This window comes from Falco naumanni, chromosome 19 (genome assembly GCF_017639655.2).
Source record: "Falco naumanni isolate bFalNau1 chromosome 19, bFalNau1.pat, whole genome shotgun sequence".
Lineage (NCBI taxonomy): Eukaryota > Metazoa > Chordata > Aves > Falconiformes > Falconidae > Falco > Falco naumanni.
In genome coordinates, this window is record NC_054072.1 from 1,007,824 (window position 1) to 1,032,188 (window position 24,365).

Consider the following 24,365-nt stretch of genomic DNA (forward strand, 5'->3'; position numbering starts at 1 on the left):
CTGTTACTGCTGGGGAGAACAACATGTTCTTACGGCTCTTCTGTGGTTTGTATAAGCCATCCTAAATAATGGCTGGACACTTTTCCTGCACGTCCACCTCGCCTCCCACAACAACTTGCTATTTTATGCAGTAGCCAAGCTAAAAAAGGAAAGTTATTATCATGCCAAAAATGCGACTTCGATAAAATACGAGGGGATAAGTCAGCATAAGTGTGACTGGCTCGGGATCCAAAGAGAATAATGTGAGAAGGATAATTTTACTTTCTTGCCTCTCACGCCTACCAAACGCCTGGATACAACAAAGTGAATTCCTAAATTCATGTAGTAAATATCTAAGAAGAGCAAACCAGATTTTTTGCTCTATCACAAAGAATGCTAGACAGTGAGAGCAGGAGTGAAACTATATCCTAAAATATGTCATATTTTCAGCCCGTAATCCATAGTTCAACAGTTTTAGATGCATTCAGATCTGTGGTTTTAATTGTTCTAATTTGGAAAGCCACATCACATTTAAAGAGAGAGGAAAATCCTTGGTATGTCTTGGGGGTTATCGTACACTCCCATCACCTTGAAGGGAATGCATTGGGGTCCTCTGTCTGTGCAGTGTGAAGGTTAAGGCCATAAAAAACTGCCTTTTTGGCAGTTTCCAAGCCTACAGGGCCCAAGACAAGTTTGAAAAGGATCTTTTTTACAGGCTTTATTCTCTATGATAGACAGTCTGTTGTACTTCTATATTATAGTAGTAGTTTCACACTTCCTAGGATATCCAGAATCAATGCTTAAAGCTGCTGAGCTGAAAGGCAGCCACCAAAAAACCCTCTGTGAGTTTATAATGTCCCTTGCAGTACACAAGCAGGAACAGGAGAGACTTTCTCTGCTACTTCTTCCCCCAAAACATTTCACAGCTTGGCTGCAAAAAGAGGGGGAGGAAGGAAATATAGGTCATGCATCAGTCAGTTTTTGTGGATCTCATGTTTTGGTGTCTCCACAGAAGATCCAAAAGTGCGATAAAGCCAGAGCAGGATTTGGGCAATGCCAGGATTCAGGTGTGGCTCTGGGCTTTGTGTGGCTGAGCTGAGAGGATATATGCTGAGGGCTGAAAAGGATGCAAAATTTCACAGGTCTGGCATAGGCAGGCCCATGCGTTTCTGTCTCTGGAAAAAGCTCACTTTTAAAAAAGGAAAACCCTCTTTATCTTAGAGCACCCAACAGCAATACTGACTCATAAGATGCTGATGTTATTCCTTGAGGCTGTTAGCTCCCCCCATGCACGTAGGAATTTCCAGCCCACCTGACCTCTATTGGAAAGTCTATCTTTTAAATATGACCACTATAAACATTCCAAATTTTAATGGGCAGAATATCTTCAAAGAAGTTACTCTGATCTTCAGAAACAGTCATGGTTTGATAGAGGTTGTTTTGCCTATCTGCAGCGGAAGTGGAGGAACGCGCAGTTTATACTAAAATAACGTGCACTTGTCCTAATGACGGAGAATTCTGAGCCTCAGCCAAGCCTTTTCACGTCATTACAGTCTACTGCGGGCTGTGAAGGAATTATTTGCCTCTTCACACTTTTGATCTTTGCAGAAAGGAGCGTGTGGCATTTCCAGTCCAGATGTTCACGATGTTTCTCTTAGACCCGATGGAGAAGTTTCTCCCTAAATGGCTCCTGAGCCTCACACCCAGATTAGTAATGAGTTCCTTGTAAAGGTAAAAAATTAAACACTGAAGCAGCTCTGTCAAGGTCATCTGAAATCACAGAAAAGAATTGTGAATGGGAACAGTTGCCCTGAAGTGACAGCAGGCAAAATGCATCTCACAGGCACTTTGAAACCTCTTGATTTGAGTGTCAGGAAGATGTGGGTCCCATAGGTGCACAGTGGAAACTGTGTTAGTGCTGCTTTAAAGAGACTTCAGGAGACAAGAAATACACTGTCCTGGGATGCCGTAGCGTGTGGGACATGCAGGTGATGGGGAAGGTGAGGTTTCAATGGCTCATCTTTGAAGGTGGCTAAGCCTGGTGGAGGCAACACTGTCCTCCCTGGGGCTCTTCTCTGTGACGCCCATCCCTCTGCAAGGCTGCGGGCTGCGGAGCCAATGCAAAGGGGTACTGGGGTTCTCACTGAGATTTCAAATTCCCAAGTTTTAGGTTAGAAACATTTTAATCAGATTTGAAACATTTTTATCAGATACAATCATTACAAGAGCAGAGGACCATGGGTGTGGGTCCTGTGGTAGGAACTGTGATTTTGCAGTAGCCCCATGCAGTAACTCCATGCAGGCCTCCAGAAACATTTAATTCCCTGGTGCCAGAAACATTTAATTCCCTGATGTGAAGGTTTGTGGGCAAGATGGTGAGGAGCTGTGTAGCTTCTGGCAATTCTATGGAAACGAAAGCCACCTGGAGTCAGAGTCGATAGGTCAAATGAGCTATTTAAGGGTCGGATTCTTAAATACAGCTCAACTTTCACAAACCCCTCCTTTACCAGTCCTTTATAACCACAGCTGAGCAAAGGTGGATTCAATACACCTAAATGAATCTGAGTCTAGGGCTAAGGAGTCTGGGCTCGGTTTTAGGGCTAAATGAGTCCCAGCCCTAGCAAGGCTGATAGCAGCAAGTGCTATATACCCAATATTAACTTTTATTCTCTAATAACATTTCCCCACTCCCGTCTCCCCTTTTTTTCACATAGTTCCCTCTGTGTCCCTGTCTCTTGCCAGTTTGTTTTTCTTTGCAGGCTCTGACGAGCAGGTCTGCAACCTATCTTGAGCTGAACTTTTGTATCACCAAAACCAGGTCCTCAGCAGCAGTAATCCAGTGTTGTTGCATTAACTTCACCATGCTTGGCACAGAGACATGTGTACGTTCCTTGACAAGTTGATTGAAAACTCCTGCAGATCTCTGTGGTTTTCCCTTTCATGTTCCCATGAAGGTTCTTGGCTAGGCAGAGGCTGTGTGGTGGTGTTCCCCCTTCTTAACATAAATGAGTGGAAGGTTTTCTTTTGGAGTCCTGTTACTTTCTTTTCAACATCAAAAGCTTCAGCAGCATCGTGGTACTGCTGGAAGGGCAACTTGCTGGCAGGCAGTGGGAAAACAAGCAGACAAGTTTACAAACAGCCACACTGGCACCATGAGACCTTCGGGTCCAGTTATTTACACTGAAGGCAGCAAGTGCCAGGGAGAGACCCAGCATCATCGTTAGGGTGCAAACCCAGGTTTCTACCAAGGTGGCTGCGGAAATCCTGTTCTATGCTGAAGAAATGATAAAAAAAAAAACCAAAACCAGAGGCGGTAAGTAAGTCCGGATCTGTTACTTTTTGGAAACTGCCTGTCAAGGAAAGTGTTGAAGCCCCATTTTCTGTACTAGATAAAGCTGCTGATGGACTCTTTGCACAAATTGCTCAGTGTATGGATGCATGAAAGAGCTCTCCAAAGCCCAGCAGCAGCTGTGCTGGATTTATATAAACATGGCTATAAGGAGCAGTGATTTAAAATAGCTGAGCAGCCACTTAACTAAAAAGGTTTTTGTGATGTTGTGATTTTACACCTGGAGCTTTGATATCAATGAGTCTGGCACAGCACAGCAAGGGATGCTGTAAGAGACCTCTTCTCAGTGGACCCGACAGGCTGTCCAGGCTTCTCTTGCTCTATAAGAGCCATAACCTACTGCGTGTTAACGTGAACAACATAACCGTGGTGCTGACAGCATTTGCAGCCCATCGTCCAGGCACACTGTGTGACAGGCTGTGCCACCCCAGACCGTGGGGCTTTTCTGTCTGCCCGGCTCCAGGTTTTATGGACTTTTTGTTCCACTCAGAAGCACTGTGGGTACCTCCAGCACAGAGCCAGCCGGCTGGCAAGAGGGATGCTTGCTGGTTTATTTTTGTAAAGGCATAATGTGTCCTCAACTTGAACTCCTGAGTGCAAGATATTCTGATTGAGCAGCAAGAAGTATTGGCCTGTTCTACAGGTAACTTGAGCAGCTGAAAGAGGAGTTGGAAAAAACGTGCCAAAAAAGCTGAAGAATATTTTTGAAATTTCCTGTTTCAGAGCATAAACCAGCCTCTAACTTCTGGGCTCCTTCCTCCAAACCAGCCCATGGTTGGTAGCAGAAGACCAAATAATACAAGTCCCTGGCTCTGAATCTGCTTGGCAATTCCTGTGGATTCATGCAGCTGTATTTTATGTCTGTGCATAGCTGGGTGTCTTCTCCTAGTTGGTCTTGGCGTTAGCTTTGCTCATGGATTTAGCTAGGTTTTTTACCTCCTCCTCAAGCATCTTGTTTTTCTTCTCCATTTCCTCCCGTGAGCACTCTACATTCATCAACTTCTGCTCCAGTTCCTCAGACTTCTTCTTCTCCTTCTCAATGTCCTGATTCAGCCTCACTACTTTGGCCCAGACTTCATAGTTTTCCTTCTCAAGACTGCAAAGAGAAACAAAGTGTGAAAGGATTGGATCGGAAGAGTGCCAGGAAGTCATCATTTGGCTCTTAAGGAGTCTGCTCTCTCTGTCATTAAGCAATAAAATAAGCCAGAGGTGCTGTCCTGATCCCCTGACCCTCAACGGCCACATAACACGATGCAATAAATCAATACACATGATATATAATAATATGGCAATAATATGTGAAGCTATAAAACACTGATGGTTACAATTAATTATGCAATAATGCTAATACTGAACTCTGGATAGTGTAATGGTACAATATTGCAGTAATAACAAGAATTATGACAGTGTAATTATTGCAGAAATACTACAGCCCCTTACAATGGTGTAATAAGAACTACAGAGTCTTAATATTGTAATAATATAACATTAGCAACTATGTCATGAGAGTACAGCACATGAGCATTGACTTTTAGATAGCCTACTATAATACTGTGTTTTATCAGTAGTCATTACTATTATATACTGGGATCACTGGTAAATAAATCTGTGCAATACAAGTGTGGTAATAACACGAGCTGAAGACTCCATACTCTCCAGAAAGCAGCACTCTGCAGCATGTTACCTTTTAATTTGTTCCTCGTAGTCATTTTTCTGTACCTCCATTTCTTTTTCCAGCTTCAAGATCATGTTTTGCAGGAACTCCCTGCTCTCCTGATCAGGCTTGGAGACCGCGGCAGGGCTGCTGGTGGGACTGGCTGTTTCATTTGGCTGATGGCTGGGACTGGAGCAAGGTAGAAATTCTTTATCAGAGCCGCTGCTCGAAGGGCTGGGGCTGGAGCTGCTGCCTTCCCCACTTTCTGCCTGGGAGGTAGGAACGTTATCGTAGGTCGAAGCCCGGTGAAGGTCGAGCAACTTAAAAAGATCGTGCGACAACGTTCTCTTATGTCCGTCAGGAGCCATGGAGTGCATGCTGCTCCCAGGGGAGCTTTTCCAAAAGTCACTAGCAAATATGTCATTTTTGTCACTGCTGCCTTTCTCCCCTGGAGAAGCAGCTGTCAGGAAAGATTTCCTGTTAGGTAAAGTCTGAGTTCTTTTCCTTGACTGCGTTTTCCACGTTCCCAGAGTATCTTTGGACTCGTTATCTTCTCTGGGTGCACTTGAGCTCGCAGCTGGTCCGAGGGCCCTGCTGGAATTCAGGTCATCTCTCTGTAAAATAGACCCGTGGCATTAGGACAGCCTTGCCCTGCTTTGTGAGCAAACGGGTTGCAGCGACCGCTGTGACTGCAGTATTTACAAAAGTCACATTTTAACATGCTAACAGGAATGGCCACAAGTTTTCCATAAAAAACTATTTTGGGTTGCACCGTGTTTTCCGTTAAAAAGAACTTTCTGCAGAGATTCTTTCTTTCTGAGAGAAGCCTATAATCCTCAGTGATTTCACTTCACCAGCATGAACTGAAAAGGTTTCATCTATTCTGCCTTTTAACTAAAAAACTTCAGGAGTTTTCATTTTTCCCAGAACAGTAGATTTTCCACAGGAAAGTGGAAAGTTTATCTACGTTGTTTTTCTGATGCAGATATTCCAGGGATGACAGTTAGAGCTCTTTACCCTATTAATAGCAAGTCCCCTTAGTGGCTCGCTGACCTGTTAGAGCCCATAAAAATTAAAAATGTTTATTAAATTTATGTTTTATTCTTTCTCTGAGGATCTAGCCTTACCATTTGCCTTTGGATCAAGCTCTCTGCCCTGTGCACTGCAGGGTCCTCTGCAGCATCCCAGCCCACGGAGCTACGTGGGATGGGGGCTTTCTTGTCATTTTTTTGGGCAGGTGAGGAGGGCAGCACATCCTTGGATGGGGGAAAGAGGTCTGCATGGTCACTTATCATCACAGTCATCACTTTCTGGATCTGTGGTGTGCCTGGAAGAAATCAGAGATCTGTCAGCAGCAAACCCAGTGCGATGGGTTTTCTTCCACCCACACTAGCATTTTCTGGTTGGTCTTTCTGTTGTCCAAAATGGAGATGCACATAGAAATGCAGGTGAAGACAAGGAGTGGGATCATAAAACCAAATGAAGGGAGGAATTTTTATATCACCCCAGATTAGCAGGAGCAGACCATGGAGCAACCAAGACAGAAATCTGCTCAGCTGCACCAAGCCACACATTGTGCTGCTTTGGCTCAACAAGCAAACTACAAGTATCGGTTATACAAACAGGCGTATGAATATCTGGACCATTTGCATATGATATCTGTAGAGCAGAGCACTCTTTGGCCTTAAATATTTCTTCTATTCGTTCTGCTGCATCTGTCCCTGCCCACGGGATTACAGTTTGGCTCAGTGAAACAGTAATTTCTTTGAGTTTCCTTTGTTTTTACACTTTCCTGCTCTAAGCAAAAAGAAAGATGACTTCATCAAATTCCTGAATTGTTTGAAATCTGTGGAGGGAACACAAAGTGCAACTCCTAAGGGGTTTTTGTCACCATAAACACATTTACAGCCTGACTAACATGTGGCTTTACTCTACCTAGCTGTACTTACTGTGCCCAGGCACTTGTCTGGCTTATATCCATGGGTCTACTGTAGAAAATTTGTAATTTCAAGATTGTGGATGCAACTGAGTATTTCAGCATATCAGGTGCCAATTATTCCAGGAGTCCCTTTTACCTCTCATAATAATTGCAGGATCCTCTATCTTGGGTCTGATGAGGTTCACTCCGATCACTGTTGCTAAGTTATCCACACTCATCTTGTTGACGCTAGAGTTCAACTGTATTTCATGTAGAAACCTGCCAGAATCCAAGGGCAAATATTTGAAGTCAGAGGAGGAAGACTGCAAAAACTTTACACACCCACTGAAACAAAATCCTGATAAATCCATCCAGCTTTTCCTCTGCATCCCAAGGACAGAAACATATAACTGCCTTATAACTGCAAACTGGAGCTGGGTCTTACTGGTATCGGTAGAAAAAACACCATGTGATGAGCTGCTCACCTGAAAAAAATATTAAAAAGGAAGGGAAAACCCCCATCTAATCTTTAACCAGAAAAAAAATTCCTAGGCTGGGTGAAACCTAACAATTTTGTTGCACAAGGCTTTGCCTAGAAAAACTACACGCCATTTTAATTCTTAGGAGTTCATAAGTGAGTTTTAATGAAATTCTCCCTTCACAGAAGTCAGGATCTAGTGCCTCGAGGGGAACCAAAACATGGCTTAAGAGGGCTCTCTCTAGAGAAGTCAGACTCAGTCTTTGGCATGGTATTTCTACTCACCAACACCAAATCTGAGCTGTTTATACCTTGTGCAGAGGACTGACCTGCAGATATAGCTGAGGAGGTTGTAGTTGTCTCTGGGAAGGAGGGACAGTTGCTTCAGGAGTTCCTGATGGCCCTAAATGCAAGTTAAGAAATAACTCTATAAAGATTCACAGATACATATGGACTCAAGAATGGCTCTTTGTCACTCCATCCATCCCTGTTCTCACCTCTTGGCATTTGCTCGCCTTGGAAATTACATTTCTCTGCAAACCAAGCACGGACATGGAGAAATTTCTGAACAGTGCTCAGCAAGAAGAGGCAGCCCATTGCCCAGCACTGCTGCTGCCACAGCAACAAAGGAAAGAGCTGCGTCCCCTCCAGCCCAGCATGTGTGTGATGGGCTCTGGAAAGAGCCAATCATGCCCAATCTCCTTGCATTTCTTGTGTATAAACATTTAGGACATTTTTAACCCCAAAGATCCTGAAGTGAAACAACCTACAAGAAACATTTGCCCTTGAAATATAGGGCTGAACATTGCAGTTCACAGAGCTCATGCTGCCAAGGATATCTGCATTATTTTTGTATGTATAGGAACAGCATCCATGAATGGGTCTTTTTTCAGTGAGGGGATTCTCTTCCACCAAAATATATAGTTAGGAAAAGACAGTTCCCATCTGTTTCTCACTTCTCCCTCTCCCAAATCTCCACTTCCTTCCTTGGTCTCACGCAGAACCTCCACCAGCTCCATTCTCAGCTTGGGCTGATGGAGGTTGCAGGACATTGTGTTTCCTTCCTCTCTTGGTTTTCACACTTTCTGTTTGCTGCAAGGGCTTAACAAAAAGAGGTGCTGAGCAGCTCTTAGACCTGCTCCAGAAATGTAAGCTTTAAAATGGATAAACCCTTGTTTTCAAGCTGGGAAATCCCACTGTTTTGAGGAGATTTTATCTTTTTAATTATTTTTTTTTCTCCCCTCAGATTTCGAAGCTCAGTAACTGCACAGTTTATAATGCACAGCTAAATATGCACCCGGCACCTCCAGCTCACAAAGCCCTGGCACTGAAACACAGCTAATTTTAAGGCCAGAAGGAGAGAAATGAATGCGTCTCTACCTTTCTCTCATCCACATCCAGCGCCTGACCGCACATCAGGAAATCTTCATACTGCATCCAGGGCACAACTGGCTCAGGGAGCTCCCGCAGGTAGAGTTTGAACAGAGAGGCTACGGTGTGCACATCTGTATTCCTGCAATGCACAAAGAGCCACTCACGTGGAACTCGGACCCAGCTGGTGAGCAAACCCTACCCTGCTCCGGGAGCATGAGATTATATTTAAACTGAAGACAGACAGATATGAATAGGGAAGCCAAAGCAAGCTGGGGGGAATCCATAGAGCACCCCAAGCCAGGGAATGGCCCCAGCTGGCAGGAAAATAAATACTTGGTGGAGATTTTCCCCACCGTGGGGCTGGCAGGTCCCCAGTGTTCATACCCAGGCTGAGCCTTCCCAGCCTGCATTTGACTCGTGAGAGTTTGCATGCAAATATTGTCTGGCGTTCACATGTTTGGCAGGCACTCCCCACTCTGTGCGGAGCTGGCGAAGCTTGCCTGGGGTTTTTAAGATCAACAGTAATTACTGAAGATGTTCTGCTGGGACAGATGTTTGCAGCTTTGCATACCATGTAGTTTACATTATGTCAAAAGGACACTGTCAAGATCGTAAGCCTCTAATTTGACCTACCTTGAAGTCGCTAAACTGTTATAAACTTCTAGCAAAAATCCCCCAGGTCATTTATTTTTAGGATTTGTTGGGGTTTGTAAAATATTTTTAACAAATGCATGTAACCATAGAGGAATTTTTTTCAGAGCTGTATTTTTGTAGGGCTTACCAATACACGGCACTAGGCATCCTGGATGCCTGGGCTGCAACAAAAGTTTTCTGATGCTCCCCACCCAATCCTGCCAAGCTTGCGCATGCAAGCATGCCTGTGCAAACCCAAACAGGCTACAGAGATGGCACTGAAGGTCGAGCCCGCATCTTGCACTGTTCAGGTCACTGGAAACTCCATTGTTTGCCTTCCTCCTCACTAAGAAAATGTTTTGGTTGAAGTGCGTGGGGGTTGCAGTCACTCTGAGATCACCACAGCAATGCTCATACCAAGCCCTCCGGCACAGGGTTAACATTGCAGGGTGCTGGGAAAAGGGCCAAACTCCCTTGCCATGCCTCACTGCAAAACACAGTTCCTCAAAAAATAAAAAAGGCTTCACCTTCCTATGACCCCCATACAGGTTACAACAGGAAAGCTCTCAGCAGGACTATGGCACCCAGAAAGCAAAAAATATTCAGCTGCAAAACCAACGGTCAGGATGGTTATGCTCCCAGAGCAGCTGTGACTCTGCTTGGCACAGTCCAGGAATTATTTAGGTAGAAGTGCTGTGGGGTTTCCTAACAAAGCTGCAGAAAGCTGGGTGAAAACAAAAAATTTTGTGGTTAGGGGCAGGCCTGCAAATAGAGAAGCGAGACCCCTGCACTCTGCTTAGGCAAACTGTTTTGCACAAAAATCCAGGGAAGCTCCTGGGTTTGGTTGCTTCCCTCCCGCAAGCACCCCAGATTTTGCCAATGGCTCTCAGAGCTCAGGCGATGCCATATGGGGCAGCTCCCCCAGTCTGCATAGATGGGGCATCACCACGGCCAATATCACACATGCAGCAGCCTGGGCACCCCTTGTCTTAGTTCTGGTGGATGAGGCAGGGCAGGATTTAACCAAAAAGCCTCACTTTAGGTGCTGTGGATGATCGCAGGACCCGCATTTCCTTTATCCCAGCACAGGGTCACTGCTTTCAGCAATGCAAACTGGTGGGTCAAGCCCCAGAGCAGGCTGCAGAGTGAGCAGGGGACACTGGGCAATGCCTTATGCAACCATGGCCAAAAGCAAGGGGTTAAACTCTGACTTGTCGGGGGGACACAGGTGGGAAACCTCCTTAGAGATAATGAAGCACCTGCAGGGGCAGCTGCTCTGCCCACTATCAAGGGGGGCTTTATAATGAGATGTACCAGGGATTTACAATTCTCTCATTTTGCACAGGGCATGGCAGAGGCAGCAGTAGCAAACGACCCTCTCCAAAGCCCCTCTGAGACCTACAGGCAGCGCTCTCAGCTTCAGGGACTTTTCTGGTTCCTCTCAGCCCTGCAGAGGAAAGGTGTCAGGAGAACACAGCCTTGCAGCAGCCAAAATCAATCTCTCATCTCTGTGGGGTGGTGTAGGGAAAAACAACAGGAGGAAAATATCATGGCTACATTCTGGCAGGGAAAGCAAGAACTTCTAGCGTGTGTGTTAGGGTGTTCTCTGAGCTTATTAGTGATCCTCTGCTTGCTCTCCTTTCTCCAAACCTCTGCCCTTAGCTGATGGGCTAAGTAGGATCTTCCCTTTCCCTCCTTCCTTGGCTGCTCCGGCAAATAATAATTGCTGTGTGGGGCAGGGATTTTCCTGAATGCTTTCTTTAATTTTCATTAATCTCATCTCAGCACCCTCTGATTCAATGTGAGGTTTCTGCTGAATCCTCTCTCCTTGTCAAGCCCTTCTGGATGGTCCAAGTTTCCTTCTGGGCTCTCTGGGGGGTTAGACAAGCTGCTTTCCCCCAGGTGTTGGGGTTTATGAGAGCTAATTGAGTAGGAGAAGGGGAATCCAGCATTACCGGTCAAATGATGGCCTTTCCCCAGCATCGAACGCGTCCCTGAGCTGTTTCACCAGGTTGTCTTGGCCGGGGAGGCGGAAGATGCCCTCCTCACTCACACCATGCTCCCGAATGAACTCAGCGCACTTCTGCACCAGTATGGGGACCTGGTGCTGCCCAAATTTCTGTTCATAAGCCATGGTCTCTGCCAAGCGCTGGCCAAACACCACTAGGGGAAGAACAGAGAGGTTAGAGGAGCCCAAAAGCTTTGCTTTTGCATATTACTTGCCAAAGTGCATCAGGTGCAAAAGTGACAACAGTACCTGCTTTCCTGATAGCATAGAAGCTACAAGAAGTCTGCAAACTGTTGAAAGCAGAACCACTTCCAAAGAAATAATAGCAAGATGAAACCTTGTCCCTCCTCCAAATAATTAACAGTTCTCAAACCAAGCAGTGAGCCTTGTTTTTTGCCATGCCACTTGCCTGCCGGGGAGCAGAGGGAGACAGGAACAGCAAAAAGGTTGGTGCGAGGGCACAGGGTGAGAAAGCAGGCTTGTCACACAAAGCTGAAAGATATGGAAAGCACAGGAGAACACCAAGAAAGAAGGAAAGTACCCTTGCAGAGATCTGAAGCTGGAAATCTTACTGACTGTTTTTCTTCCCCCTCCCCTCTTCTCTCACCCTCCAGAAATTCCCCCGTGCAAAGAGCAGCAGTATTTTGCAGCGAGTGGTACCTTTCCTTCGGAGCAATGGCTTTTTCCTCCTGAACTCACAGCAAAAGAAGAGCTCGAAGGCGGGAAGGCAGCAGCCTGCATCCCAGCTCTTCTTCCTCAGAGCCTGGGACATGGTAAGTGCAGACAAATCCCAACTCAAACTGGCTCTGGGATATTAATGGCAAAGGGTCCTATGGTCCTCTACCATATTTTTGCCCCAGAAGTGCCTGTGATGCATTCACCTCATGCTCTGAAGGCTGAAATAATTCCTGTGCATCTTCCAGGCCAGGAAAATGCAAGTAGACACTATTATCTGGAACCACAAGGCTTGTCGGCACCTGCCTGATCATGGAGGTTTTTCATTTATGACTTGCTTACATTTTCAAATAACTAATATAAACCTGTCATTGTGCACAGTAAAAGCAAATAGCATTGTGTCCGTCCCCCATCCCCCTCCCCCCTCTACTTTGGTAGCTGGTAATGAATTGTTTATTTAACTGCAAACTGGCAGATCTGTTAATTTGGGGATACCTCCCTGGGGCATGCAATGGCCATACCAGCCCACTCCCACTCGGCAGCCAGCCCTGCGAAACCCCTCGGGGCTTTTGGAGATGCTTTTGCTGTTGCTTCACACTTTGCAGCCGCTTTGCTTTTTGGTGTGTAACAAGCTCACAACTAGCTGGGTCACATGGGGCTGCTTCCAGGTGGGCTCTTGCCCAAACCTCCACCGTGTAGTGGGTTACTTTAAAAGCACGTGTTGGCTCAGCTTGCGTTGAAGCCAAAAACCTAAAGCATGAAGTTTCAGGGTCTGTTAACCTGTGTATTGACATCAAATGCAGCTCCATAGTACCTGACTGCTCTGCTATCCTCAGGCCTTCTGTACTACTATAAATTTACAACTTCTATCATATAAGATCAGTTTATCTAGCTGGAAGAAACTGCCAGCCTCCTAAGTTTAAGCAAGGATCAGATGTGGAGTTGTTATTAAATATTAGAGCCAGGTGGGGCAATGCCCTGAAAATGGCTCATGCAATCCTAATTTCAGATGAGTAATGCTGCCTGCCCCAGGGCACAGCATGTTTCAGTTTAGAGGCAGAAAACACCAGGGTTGTTGAGGAAAACCAGCCGTGTTGATGTTTAGGTGAAGCTTGTCTGTGCCTATGGCAGGGTCACAGTGAAAGAGCCTGAATTGGCAGCACCTGCTTGCTTCTGAACTGCTGTGATTTGTATTAACACAGGAGCTAAGGGTGATCAGAGCTCCATCGTGCTTGTCTTACATGGCTGAAGGGCATGGACCCTATAAAAAATAATATAAATAGTCAGGGCAAAGCACAGAGGGAGGGAGACAGGCTCAGAATGATCCGGGTTAGTGCTCTTTTGGAGAGAGCTAAAGAGACTCCCAGCCCTGTTTCATTGGTGGATCTTGCTTATTAGGAGTTCATCCTTAAGGAAAATTCTGGATAGTTCATCCTTGTAGGAGAAGTGGCTAGAGTGACCTTTGCCACTTCCTTTGTGGGCTTCGCCTGTGGCAGCAAACTTAGTGTGCTCCTTTCTGATCGATTCATGTTTTATGCTTCCCTGACCACAATTTTGTAATGGCATAAATGCGTGCCTGAGGGGGCTGGAAGCAAGGATCCTGTTGCTGCAAGCCTTGCCTGTGTGTGAGGAGGAGGGCAGCGTGGCCAAGGCAGACTGCAGAGAAAATGGGGGCAGAAGGGTTGAGCTGAGCAAGAAAAGCTGGAAGAAAAGCAAAGTGAGGAAACTGGTAGGTGAAAGGCAAGATTTTTCAATGCTTTATCTCTGAATATGAGTTGTTTTCAAGAACAAGGTTTTCTGGGGTCAGTAAGTCAATGAGGAAATTCACAAAATATGTTGAAACCAGCCCAGAAATCTTCATTCATGCTTGGTTGCCATTTCCTTAACGTTGCCCATGTTTGCATAGACCGTCCACCACAGGGTCTAAGAGCAGACAGGATTCTAAGGCATTACAAGTTAGTCGCATTACAGCTCCTTTTTCCAGTTTCAAAGGTTTTTGAGCCCAGCTTTGAAATCCTCACACAAAAGTACTGCAGACCACAAGACGGTAGGAAATTGCCTCTCCAAGAGCTGTCCCTGCTCCCCTTTACCTCCTGATGCTGACCCCACCACTCGTCGGATGGATTTAACCCATTCCTCCATCTCAGACTGGGAATTAGCCATGAGCACGTAGGTGTCCTGCCCTGACCGGTTCTGGTCTCCTGAGATCCCTGGAAAAAAAAAAAAAAAAATTATACATCATTTATAGAGAGCATTGGAGGAGAAAAGACACGTTCTTGTTGATCTCTTTGCTAAACACTTTTGGCTCCAAATTTCTCCATTCACATTTATTTGGCTGTGAAATGAAGCAGCGTTCTTAGATTTCACGCTTGCTGAAGGTTTGCAAGAAAGGAACAGAAACTGCCTAATGTTGCAGCTTGGCAAGGCTTCTCAGCATGGGACATGGGCAACGACACAGGGCCCTCCTCTAGCCCTGATGCGTGAATATTGAAAGCAAGATGTTAATTTTCATGTATAATGAAGTGCTATGGGGATCTTGAAAAACAGTGGGAGCAAAAGGACTAGCAGATGACTTGCCCAAATGATCCTGGGTGAACAGTCCAGCCCAATAGTGTACAACAGAAGAGTGAAGCATCCTCACCTGGGATGATTTCGAAGATAAATTTTCCTCCTTCCTCTGGGTTGCTGACCACCTCTTTGATGGTGCTTCCCTGGAGAGACAGGCAGCCCTAGGACAAAGCAGAGCAGGAGCTGCAGGTACCAGTGTCCCGTCTCTCTGGGGATGACACTGCCATGTGTCACCACTGAGGACTGGAGTCCTTCTTTCAGATTGCAGGAGCTGGTGGCCTATATACATACATAAGTATATATATATATATATATATGCTAAAAATGACTTTTCAAACAATAAGGGACACTTCTTAAATGCCAGTTTTTCTGGTTAACTGATTCTCAGAGTGAGAAAACTGATTATTTTGCTCTTTCCTTTTTTTCCTCTCTTCTTATGTTTTTTTAACCCCTGTTGGGAGTGGAAGAGGAAAGTACAAAGGAGAAGGGACTTGGCAAAACACTGGTGCATCCTGGTTTTGGTGCATCACAGGAGGAAAACTATTCCTTTAACACAGCATCACTTAAACCCAAAAACAAATCCGACATTTGCAGGAGAGGAGCAGAGAAAAGAATAAAAGGGAGGGGAAATGAAAAAGCAACATGGAAAACAGCTATTTCTTTTGGACCTGCCTTTCCCCAACTGTCATGGCAATCAGGCAGCTTGGTACCCGCTGGAGGAGATGGGTGGGGAGCGGCCAAGGCACGTGGTGGCCAAGCAGGCATGTGAGTCAGCACCAGAGGCCTCCTGGGGCAGGAAATAAGGCTGTACCACAGAAATGAAGTTTCTCAGCGACTTCAGCCTCCTGAAAGGCATTGGGCTCCTCTGAGCAGTGAGGACCATCAGTGCTTCAAAAGCCTGAATTGCAGCTGTATCAATCAGAATCATTGATGGGATCAGAGAGGCTTGAAATGACCCAGGATGGTGCATCAGGGTCATGGCAAGAGCTTCCAAAAGCACTATGAATAGCCATAAGCACTTTCCGTTTCCACATCCCATTGACAACAGGGGAGACTGCTCCTTCCAGTCACCCCTGAAACCAGGCAAAGCCAGAAATGAGACCTGGATCCCACTGGGCTCAGCCCTGTGCTTTCACCCTGAGGATCTTCTGATCTCCTTTGCCTTTTGAGCATTTTCTATCTTGAGATCAGTTTTGCTGCCAGTAACAATTTGTACAGAGAATGGCTTTTCCGACAAAGGGGAGGACCTTTTCCTGAAATTTCACAAAACAAGGAAAAGATGATGGATATTCAAAAAGCAAGTTACAGTATGGAGAAACTGGTTGAAAAACTAGGAAGTTATCCATATAAATTGGGAAAACAACCTGATTTCTTCCTGGCAAGTGTATTACAAGGCATACTCTGAGAAATTATTTGTATGGGTGAGACAGAGGGCTTGTTACAACCTGGAGGGACTGAAGATGGATGATGCTGTCAGAGTGCTGTGGATATCGGGCACTGGTGCAGAGGTTTAAACCATGCCCAAGTGGATGACTTGCACTCCTGTTCCGTGCAAAGGGTTGGGTGCACGTTGCGCTGTCCTGACGACCTCAAAAAGCATCAGAAGTGCCGTGCACCTAAGCGCTGAGCAGATTTCAAGCCTTATCCCTTAGAGGAAAAGGCAGCGGGGGAGGTTTCCTCTGGCCATGCAGGATGGACTGGGGCAGCAGCTGAATAACACAAACTGCATCTGCACCATTGAGCCTTCTGCAAAGGATGGGGCTGGGCCAGGACGGGATACAAACCTGAAGGCCGGAGAGAGAGAGATTTCCTTTCCCTGTCCCTCCAGCTGCCCTGTCCCGTGGCAAGAAGTCCTAAGGAAGCAGCTGCCCTTCGCTGTCATCTGTCCAGCCCGCAGCCCTGCTGTAAGGTCTCTCTTGGGCAGCTCCTCACACCCAGGCTATGCTGAAAGTCCTGCTTGTGTTTTCCTAAAAGCATCCTGTAAGATGCCTTTCCCACGAGGTGCATGGCCAAAACCTCTCTCAAAGCTCCCAGTGTCTCGTGCACCCATTGCTGCACCTGCCATCGCGAACATGGTGGTGTACCCAGCTCTTTTTCTCCCCAGCCTTCTTCTGTTGTCTTGGAAATGTATAGCAACTTTCTAGTTGGTAACTGGGTTGGGTTTTTTCCACCACCCCGTTGCTCGGGCACAGAGGGACCAAGCTCCCAGTGGGGCTTGCAGGCACTTTAATAATTTTAAGTACATAGATGAAGTGCGTGATCAGGATATCTCATCTCTGTTCCTGCCCGTCTTACTCCAGACCCATCCCAAACCATTTCCCGATGAGCAAAGCTGCAAGAAGGGGGAGACTGAGGACTGGCAAGCCCAGAAGCCTTGGCCTACCTGTGGTTTGACATCGTCCTCATCCTTGTAGTAGTACAGCTGCTGGCCCTTCAGCACGAAGTACCGCTGCTGCCAGTTCTTGACAATGGAGCGCTGCTTTTTCAGCCAGCCGATCTTCAGGGGCCGCTCCAGCGGGTTGGGGGAGGCCGGCCATGTGCCCACTGGCTCGCCGCTCATCACGCTCTTGGAGCGGGCTGCCAAGGAAAGAGAGGGACGGGCTGGTGGGGATGAGCTGCCAGCAGACCCACGTCCCCGGGGCCGATGTAATCGACAACAGCAAGAGCGGCTCTCTGCCCCTCTGCCTGTGCCGAGCAAACTGGCTAGAGTTTTTAAAGGAAGTGGCTGCAGTATCTGTCAGTATGTGCTTCCTTTTTCCTGCGTGGGAGTAATTGTCTTGCAAGTTAGAAGAAAATCATTAGCTTTTTTTTTTTCTTTAATGGGAGTGTGTGTTTTTTTTTATACCCACCCCAAACAGCCTGCAGCAGCGATAGCGGAATGACCAACCCTGGCTTGAAAAAAACTGTTTGGAAATTGCAGTTTTGGTCTGGGAGAGCATTGCCTGATGTTTCCAATGGGGCAGCTCTCACACAATGGGATTGGAAACTCTCCAAGAGGGAGAAAAAGTGCCAGTGTGGATTTACCAGCTGGGCACAGCAGTGTCCCCTGTCTCCTCTTTGCATCGCGTAGGTGAGTCCCATTGTTGCTGTTGATCTGTGCCAGGGACTGGCACCATGGCCTTGTGGCATCTCTAAATGCTTCTGTGATAGTAAATGCCTTGGAAGGAATAATTTCCAGAAGGGATTTTTGCTTCTGGAGCGAACACTGCAGGACCCCGGTGCCAACCCAGCTGGGTAGAGTTAACATTTATGGTTGCAGGGCAAAAATAACTATATGACTCCAGGGGAATTCAGCTTCACTGGCCTCTGCACATGGTGACTTCCTGAGTTCTTACATCTCCTCTGCTAAAACAGACCTGATGGCACCTGGCTGGGTCCTGCGGGGAGGGCAGAGCAGGATTCGGGCCCCGGAGCCCAGCAGCGTTTGCTGGCAGAGGGCCCTCAGGCTGAGCGGGGCTCTGAGGGAGGTGTCGTGCAATGCTGTGGGAGGGGGGAAGCTGCAGCGTCCCTGTATCTTTGCCCCCAGACACCTGCTTTTCCCCCGAGCTGGTCAGCGGAGCTGAGAGCCACAAGAGCTGCATTGGATATGAGTGTTGAAGAATCCTGGTGTGGACCTGAGTACACATGACAAGCTTAAAACAGGAATTAAAAATCACCCACCGCTGCCTTGTAATGTTTGGGATGGGGGCATCTCGTGCCTGAGCGGGTGCTTTCATTGCACAGACACCCACAGGGAGCCCACAAAACACTTTGCACTCAGTGCCAAGCAGTTAGAAGCTGCTGCAGAGGTCGGGGTGCTGCAGTGCAAGAGTGTGCCCAGCTTCCCCTTCTGAAATCCCCTGGAGCAAGAAACCCTGCTGCGTTTTGCCTTTGTCCTTCAGAGCCAGCCTTGGGTTGGGCACTCTGAGCTCACCTCACCACTACAAACCTGTCACAGGATTGCAAATAGCTTCCTGAGAAACCAAAAAAGATTGTGACTCCAAAAATCGGCCTTCAAAGTGCAGTGAGGATGCCGCTTATATCTCAGTGTGCTGATATGGGATGCCTCCTGCAGAGGGTGTGTTTGTAAGCAAGGACCTCTGACAGGGATTTGCCAGGCAGCTCCCCTGAAAAATGCTGATACTGGGGTTACCCTGATGCAAAAACCAAAATGGGGTTTCCAAATTGCACCCAAAACCCCGGGCAGCTTCTTTGCTCTTTGCCAAAATGTCTGCATGACTCAAATCTCATAAATATTAACATGATTCTCAGCAAACTGCTCACAAGCAGCATCGCTCCTCTCTGTAAATCATGTTCCTTCATGTCTTGGGGCTGCTGCCAACTCCTCAGGGGCAAGGATTTTTGGGGAATGATCCGCAGGGGTGGAGCAGCTGGTGGGAGCACAGAGGCTACTGGGTGCAGGGTGCTGCCGGCCTCCTGTGAACGTTGCTCCACAGAAACATCACCAAAGAACAAGCCTCCCCCAGCCAGCACTCGGATGCCTTCCCAAATTTTGCGGTGTGTTCTATCTAATCATGGGACCTCACCTCCCCCTTGACGAAACAGAGCCGCTGATAATTTGCTTTGTTTAATTACCACTAACTTTTGCAAAGTGAAGTCTCTGTACCAAGCACTGATGACCACAAGGGCTTAATCTGAAGTGAAGCTGTTGCAAATGCAGCTCACAGGATCCATACTTACTCCCAAACGGATGGAAATCAGGGATGGGTCACCACCCATCAGCTCCACCTTCAGCCTTCCCCAAAGAGCTCAGCTCAGCCCAGCAGCTCTGATATTCCAGCAGCAAAAGACTTGGAAGGAGAAATTGTGTCTTTTATGAAAAATGCAATGGTTTACTGCCTTTTATTGGAGATATTAATACCCCTTTAAGCCTATCAAGGTTGCATCAGGGCTCTGCACCATGGAAAGGAAGCGACCTGGCAGGCACTGCTACCTGGAGGCTCCTCCTGCTCTCAGCCTTAAGCTTAAATTGCCTAGTCTTTGCAGGAATTCAGATTTATTCTCTCCCTCCTTGCAGCCTTTCCCGGGTGCATAAGGAATGTGCATTGAGAAGGGGACACTTGGGTCCCTTTTCGTTAGCATCAGCCCTTCTGAAATGCCAGACTGAAGGTGCAGCCGGAGGCTCGTGCTTAGCCGTGGCTTAGCCCTTCAGGCAAGTACATATCCAGCAGGGTGAACATGCAGATGTATTTTCCCTCCGCGTGAGACAGCTCTCCCTGTACTTTGGGCTCATTTAAGGCCAAAATAGCAGTTTGCAGGATCCTTCTTACCCACAGCACAAGCACTCCCAGACGCTGTCCCCACCGCAGGACTCACGCAGAGGTGTGGGGGACCTGGCTTTGCAGATGGCAAGGCTGATTTTGCCTAGTGGAAAGTTCTCTGCCTTCACCAAACCACAACTACCAAGGCTGCAGCTCTCTCCCATACCACTTTTCAAAGTTTCTATCTTTTGTGGCCAATGTGATGCCCAGCTTGTGTGAGCTGAAAATTTTATGCAGGGTGGGTGTAAAGCTTTCCCCTGGCTCTCACCAGGGTGGCCCAGCATTTACAATCATCTTCATCATGCAGCATCCCTGCTGCACTTGGCCCCGCTCACCTTGCCACTCTTGCAAGGCAGGAAAGAGCCACTAAGATCAAATGTGGTGCCCCCTGAAGCGTTTCCTGCGGTAACCGCCTCTGAAGTTGAATGTTTCCTCCAAAACATCCTCAGTCTTCCTCCAGGCCTGGAGAGCAGCTGCAGCAGGGTGCCCGTGTCCTGCTGCCTGCTCCCCAAAAAGAGGAGCCCTACCAAGGTGTGACTTGCAGGAGAAATTGCTTTGGGTGCCATCATGGTATCCAAACCCTTGTCTTGGGCAAGAGCCCTCCCTGCCATCCCCTTTGTTTCTGCCCCCCCAGGAGGAACATCAGGTACTTGCAATAAAAACCAGTAGAAGTGCCACAATAGGTTTCACAATAAAAATTGCAAATGCAGTTTTCCTCTTCTCTGAAATAAATAGCTTTGCTTTTTTCTCAGCATGAGGAAGAACACAGGAGCCGGTGCACTGTCCTGGGGCTTACAAAAGCTGCTTCTGCCACAGCCATGCCTGGGGATGAGGAGGGGGAAGTGTCCTGGAGCCAGGAGAAGCCAGCAAAGGCAGGGGTGACTAATTAGTGAATATTTTCCACAAGCAAGACACATCCCTGCTGCACCCCTGAAGATGGCAGCAACTGGTCCCCGCAGCCAGAAACCTCAAAGCATGAGAAGAGTCGATGCACCGAGCTGTGCCCCAATGCTCAAGTCTCTGCACACACACACACACAACCCTCATCTCACAGGCTCGGAGCCACTGCAAGCTGTAAAAAGCATCCAGAATTTTATCACAAGCAGATTTTCCTGAAAAAAGCAGTTCCTGGTAACAGCACAGGTTCAAGCCTGTGTCCCATCTCCACCCTCTCTGCTTCCCAGCAGCTGGCAGGCCCAGCATCCCCTGGCCTTTTTGTCTGAGCTACCGGTTGAATTTACCCACTCCTCCGCAGCCTCTGTGCAAAAAAATGTTAATTATCCCAAGAACAGGCAATGCAGAAATCCAGGATGTTTCTATGATAACTATGTGGGGATTTCTCCACTGCTGTCCTGCAAGCTGGTGAGCGCAGGTGGTGGCACCGCTTCCTCTGTCCGCCTGCAAGCTTCTGGACCACCCAGGCTCTCATCCTGCATCCCTGCGCATCGGCAAGCCCAGTTACTGCTGCAGCTGCCAGGGACCAGTGGTGCTTTGTCTGGGGCCTTGTATGAAGCAAATGGTTTGCCCACCCCAATGAAAGCAGCCTCAGCTACAAGTCCAAACTGCCTTTGCAAGAAAGTCCAGTCAGGATGACCTTGCAAGCTGACGCAAGGTGTAAGAAGGAAGAGCGCAGCACACAGGGACCGGCTTGGTCAAGTCTCTGTGCTGCAGGGAGAAATCAAGTTGCAAATGTGTGTCTTGATGGTGTTTTGGCACCAGTGCCAGGACCACAGAGGGCCTTTGCCTCAGTGCATGCACAAGGCCGGGTGTGTGCACCCCTTCCTTAACCGCAGCATCCTCACCCCCAAATCCCCTCCCTGGCTGCCTGACCCAAAAGCATCAAAGGCATTGGCTCCACCGTGATATTTTGGCCATAAAGCCCACCGTAGGGATCCCTCGCTACTTCCCAAGTGTTTTTTATGCTGGAAATAGATCCCACGGTGAAGGAGAGCTGTGCAAAGTCTGGGCAGAGGCAGGAGGTAAGTCAGGAAATCACAGTGAAGCCGTCCCGCAGCACAGAGCCTGGCTTGGGCATCAGAGGGCTCTTTACCACCGGTGAGAGGAAACCAGTGATGTTGGGGTGGGCGAAGAAACCTGAGCAACAGCAAGATTGCTTCCTCCAGCCCGCACCGCTGTGTCCGCCTCTTGGCTGCACTTCATCTCCTGCAAGGCTTGCGCCAGCAGAATGAGCCCATGTGGTTTAAATCCCCCCCAAATCTGGATTTTGTGTGGGCAGCAGCAGTGGAACCCCTGTTCCCCACCCTACTGAGGCTGCTGGCCCTGCTCCCACAGCATCCCCCGGTGACAATTTTGTAAATCACTCCTTGCAAATCATTTGCAAACCATCTGCTGTCTCGAAAGCGGTTGGTAGCCAAGGGCCAGGTCCCCCCACTGAGGCCAGGCACAGGTTCAGGTCTGGGCCAAAGCTGAAATGGAAGCTGGGCTTGGCCACAGCACATGGGCAGACCCCAGCCTGCACCTGAAAGGCTGAAGCAGAAACAGAAGAGCATAAAGAAACCATCACGATACCTATTTTTGCAGCATCCATTTTCAGGTTGAAATCCCAGTTCCGTGGCAGCTTGAGAGACATTTTGGATTAGGAAGGGCTTTTGTTTTTCGAGGGGGGCTTGGTTAGGAGACAGGCTGAAATGAAGCTCTGATAGTCCCGTGGGAATCCTGCGATGGGGTGTGATTGCCCCCACAAAGCACAACGGCTCAGCAAGGGTTGATTTGCCAACGGACTTCCTCCTCCCTCCTGAGCACGGCTGTGAACAACCCCATAAAAGTACTTTCCTGCCTTGCTTTCCTGCAAAGCTTTGGTCTTGCTTCCCTGACGATGCCAAGGTGATGCCGCCTTTTTTTTCGCTCCCTCTTTTGCAAACCCCTTTGGCTGATGCAGGGACGCAGCAGCTCGGCCCCACTGCACTGAAACGTGGCTGCCCGGGGTTGCTCTCTGCACACTGCTCGTTGCATTTGAGGAAGTGGGTGTCCTTCTCAGTGCTGTTGGTGTGCTAGAAAATTGCTTACTGAAGGACACAGCCCAGCACAGGGTTTTGGGAAGTGTTTTGCTCAGCAGCAAAGCAGAGCAGGTTGTGGCTCAGGTGCCTGCAGCCAAATGCTGCCGGATGGTGTCTCTGAATGTCCTAATACATCCCCGTGTGCAAGGCCCAGATGACATGAGTGTCTTTTGCATTTTCTTCTTGCAGCTGCTGTGTAGTGCCCACAGCTGACTTAAGGTTTTTACACCTACTTTGTAACAGCGGTATGAACAAGATGGGGCTGAAATGAGGCTGCACTTGGAGGAAAAGCTGTGGGTGTCAGAGCAGTGAGGGCCAGGGGATGTGGGCACAGACCGCACCAGGACCACCAGGTCGAGCAAAGCCCCTTTCCATGCTCACAACAGCCGGTGTGTCCTGTTTCATGTCATTTAAGGCTGGTTTTCCAAAAAAAGAAATGGCTGTGCAACTGCAAAACAGACTGCAATGCAATTAGACTGAGACGCAGCTCTGGAGATGCAGGATAAATGCAAGGAAGGGTTGTTGCATTCACAAATACCCAAATGGAGCAAAAAGCAGCAAGAGCGGCTGCCAGGCACAGCAGCATGCCCCAAAAGCCTAAGGGAGGGCTCCAGCCCCCGTTCTCCCCCACACTGGGAAAGCCCAGGCCTGGCGGAGAGGGAAGTTGCCCTGAACAGAAGCAGAAACAGTGACACGGGGAGCACAGGGGGCTGAAATAGTACACGGCTGCTGGTTCCCATTATAATCTGCAGCCCAGCCGCCGTGCCTGGGATGCACTGAGCCACTTGCAAAGGCTTTTTAGCACAAATTGAGGACGTGCCTCCAGTAAGGAGCCGGAACTGGCACTGCTTGCCCGATCAAAGCATGGCCAGCGTGGGCCCTGATGGGGTAATTTCAGTTAATCACAGCTGAAAAATGAATTTTTTTCTGCTTTCAGCAGTGACTGGAGCTGGCTCAGAGATCCCCAGCTCACATATTTCACTGCTGAAAGTCCAGAGAACATGAGCATGGAAAGCAGCGCTATCACAACAGAGCAGCCCAGCACACATCCCAGCCTGAACTGGATTAACCCCAGCATCCTGCTTGGACCCAGACTGCCTGAATTAACTCGGTTTCTGCTGTGCCCCAAGCAGAGGGCCCTGAACGAGCCCTGAATTAGTCATTTTTTCCTCGTAATCTGCAGAAAGCTATAGGGAGCTCAAGGGGGTCATGCATTTTGACCTTTCTTTTTCTCTTCAACCTGTTTCTTTTTTTACAAAAGTCTGGCAGCAGCTCATGAGCAGCCGCCTTTCCCCACCTGCCCACATGAACAGGATGTCGCACGGCACTTTCCCCTCCTCTAGAAAGGAAACAGTTAAGTATTTAAACCCAAAATCACACAATTCAGCCCAATGCTGCGTGGCTACACCACAGCAGCTCAGCCCTCCCTGGCACCCCAAAAGAACCCGGCA

At 48.0% G+C, this 24,365-nt stretch overlaps 1 protein-coding gene across 1 annotated transcript; it reads right to left on the reverse strand.

Annotated features, from left to right (window-relative positions):
• Positions 1-1,335: 1,335 nt before the first annotated feature.
• On the reverse strand, positions 1,336-22,878 carry ARHGAP25 (Rho GTPase activating protein 25). Its single transcript, XM_040618133.1, has 11 exons — positions 22,427-22,878; positions 17,020-17,213; positions 14,710-14,797; positions 14,159-14,278; positions 11,341-11,548; positions 8,759-8,891; positions 7,708-7,781; positions 7,058-7,179; positions 6,110-6,309; positions 5,013-5,596; positions 1,336-4,424 (listed from the first exon to the last, which is right to left on the reverse strand). The coding sequence occupies exons 1-11, from the start codon at positions 22,485-22,487 to the stop codon at positions 4,214-4,216; spliced, it is 1,995 nt and encodes a 664-aa protein (XP_040474067.1). The 5' UTR covers positions 22,488-22,878; the 3' UTR covers positions 1,336-4,213.
• Positions 22,879-24,365: the final 1,487 nt, after the last annotated feature.

Excerpts from the sequence above, each read along its gene's own strand:
- ARHGAP25 (XM_040618133.1), bottom strand. The coding sequence starts at position 22,487 with ATGTCTCTCAAGCTGCCACGGAACTGGGATTTCAACCTGAAAATGGAT. Across the intron at positions 14,279-14,709 it reads TATCTTCGAAATCATCCCAG|GGATCTCAGGAGACCAGAAC; the intron begins GTGAGGATGCTT and ends TTTTTTTTCCAG. Across the intron at positions 4,425-5,012 it reads TACGAGGAACAAATTAAAAG|TCTTGAGAAGGAAAACTATG; the intron begins GTAACATGCTGC and ends TTCTCTTTGCAG.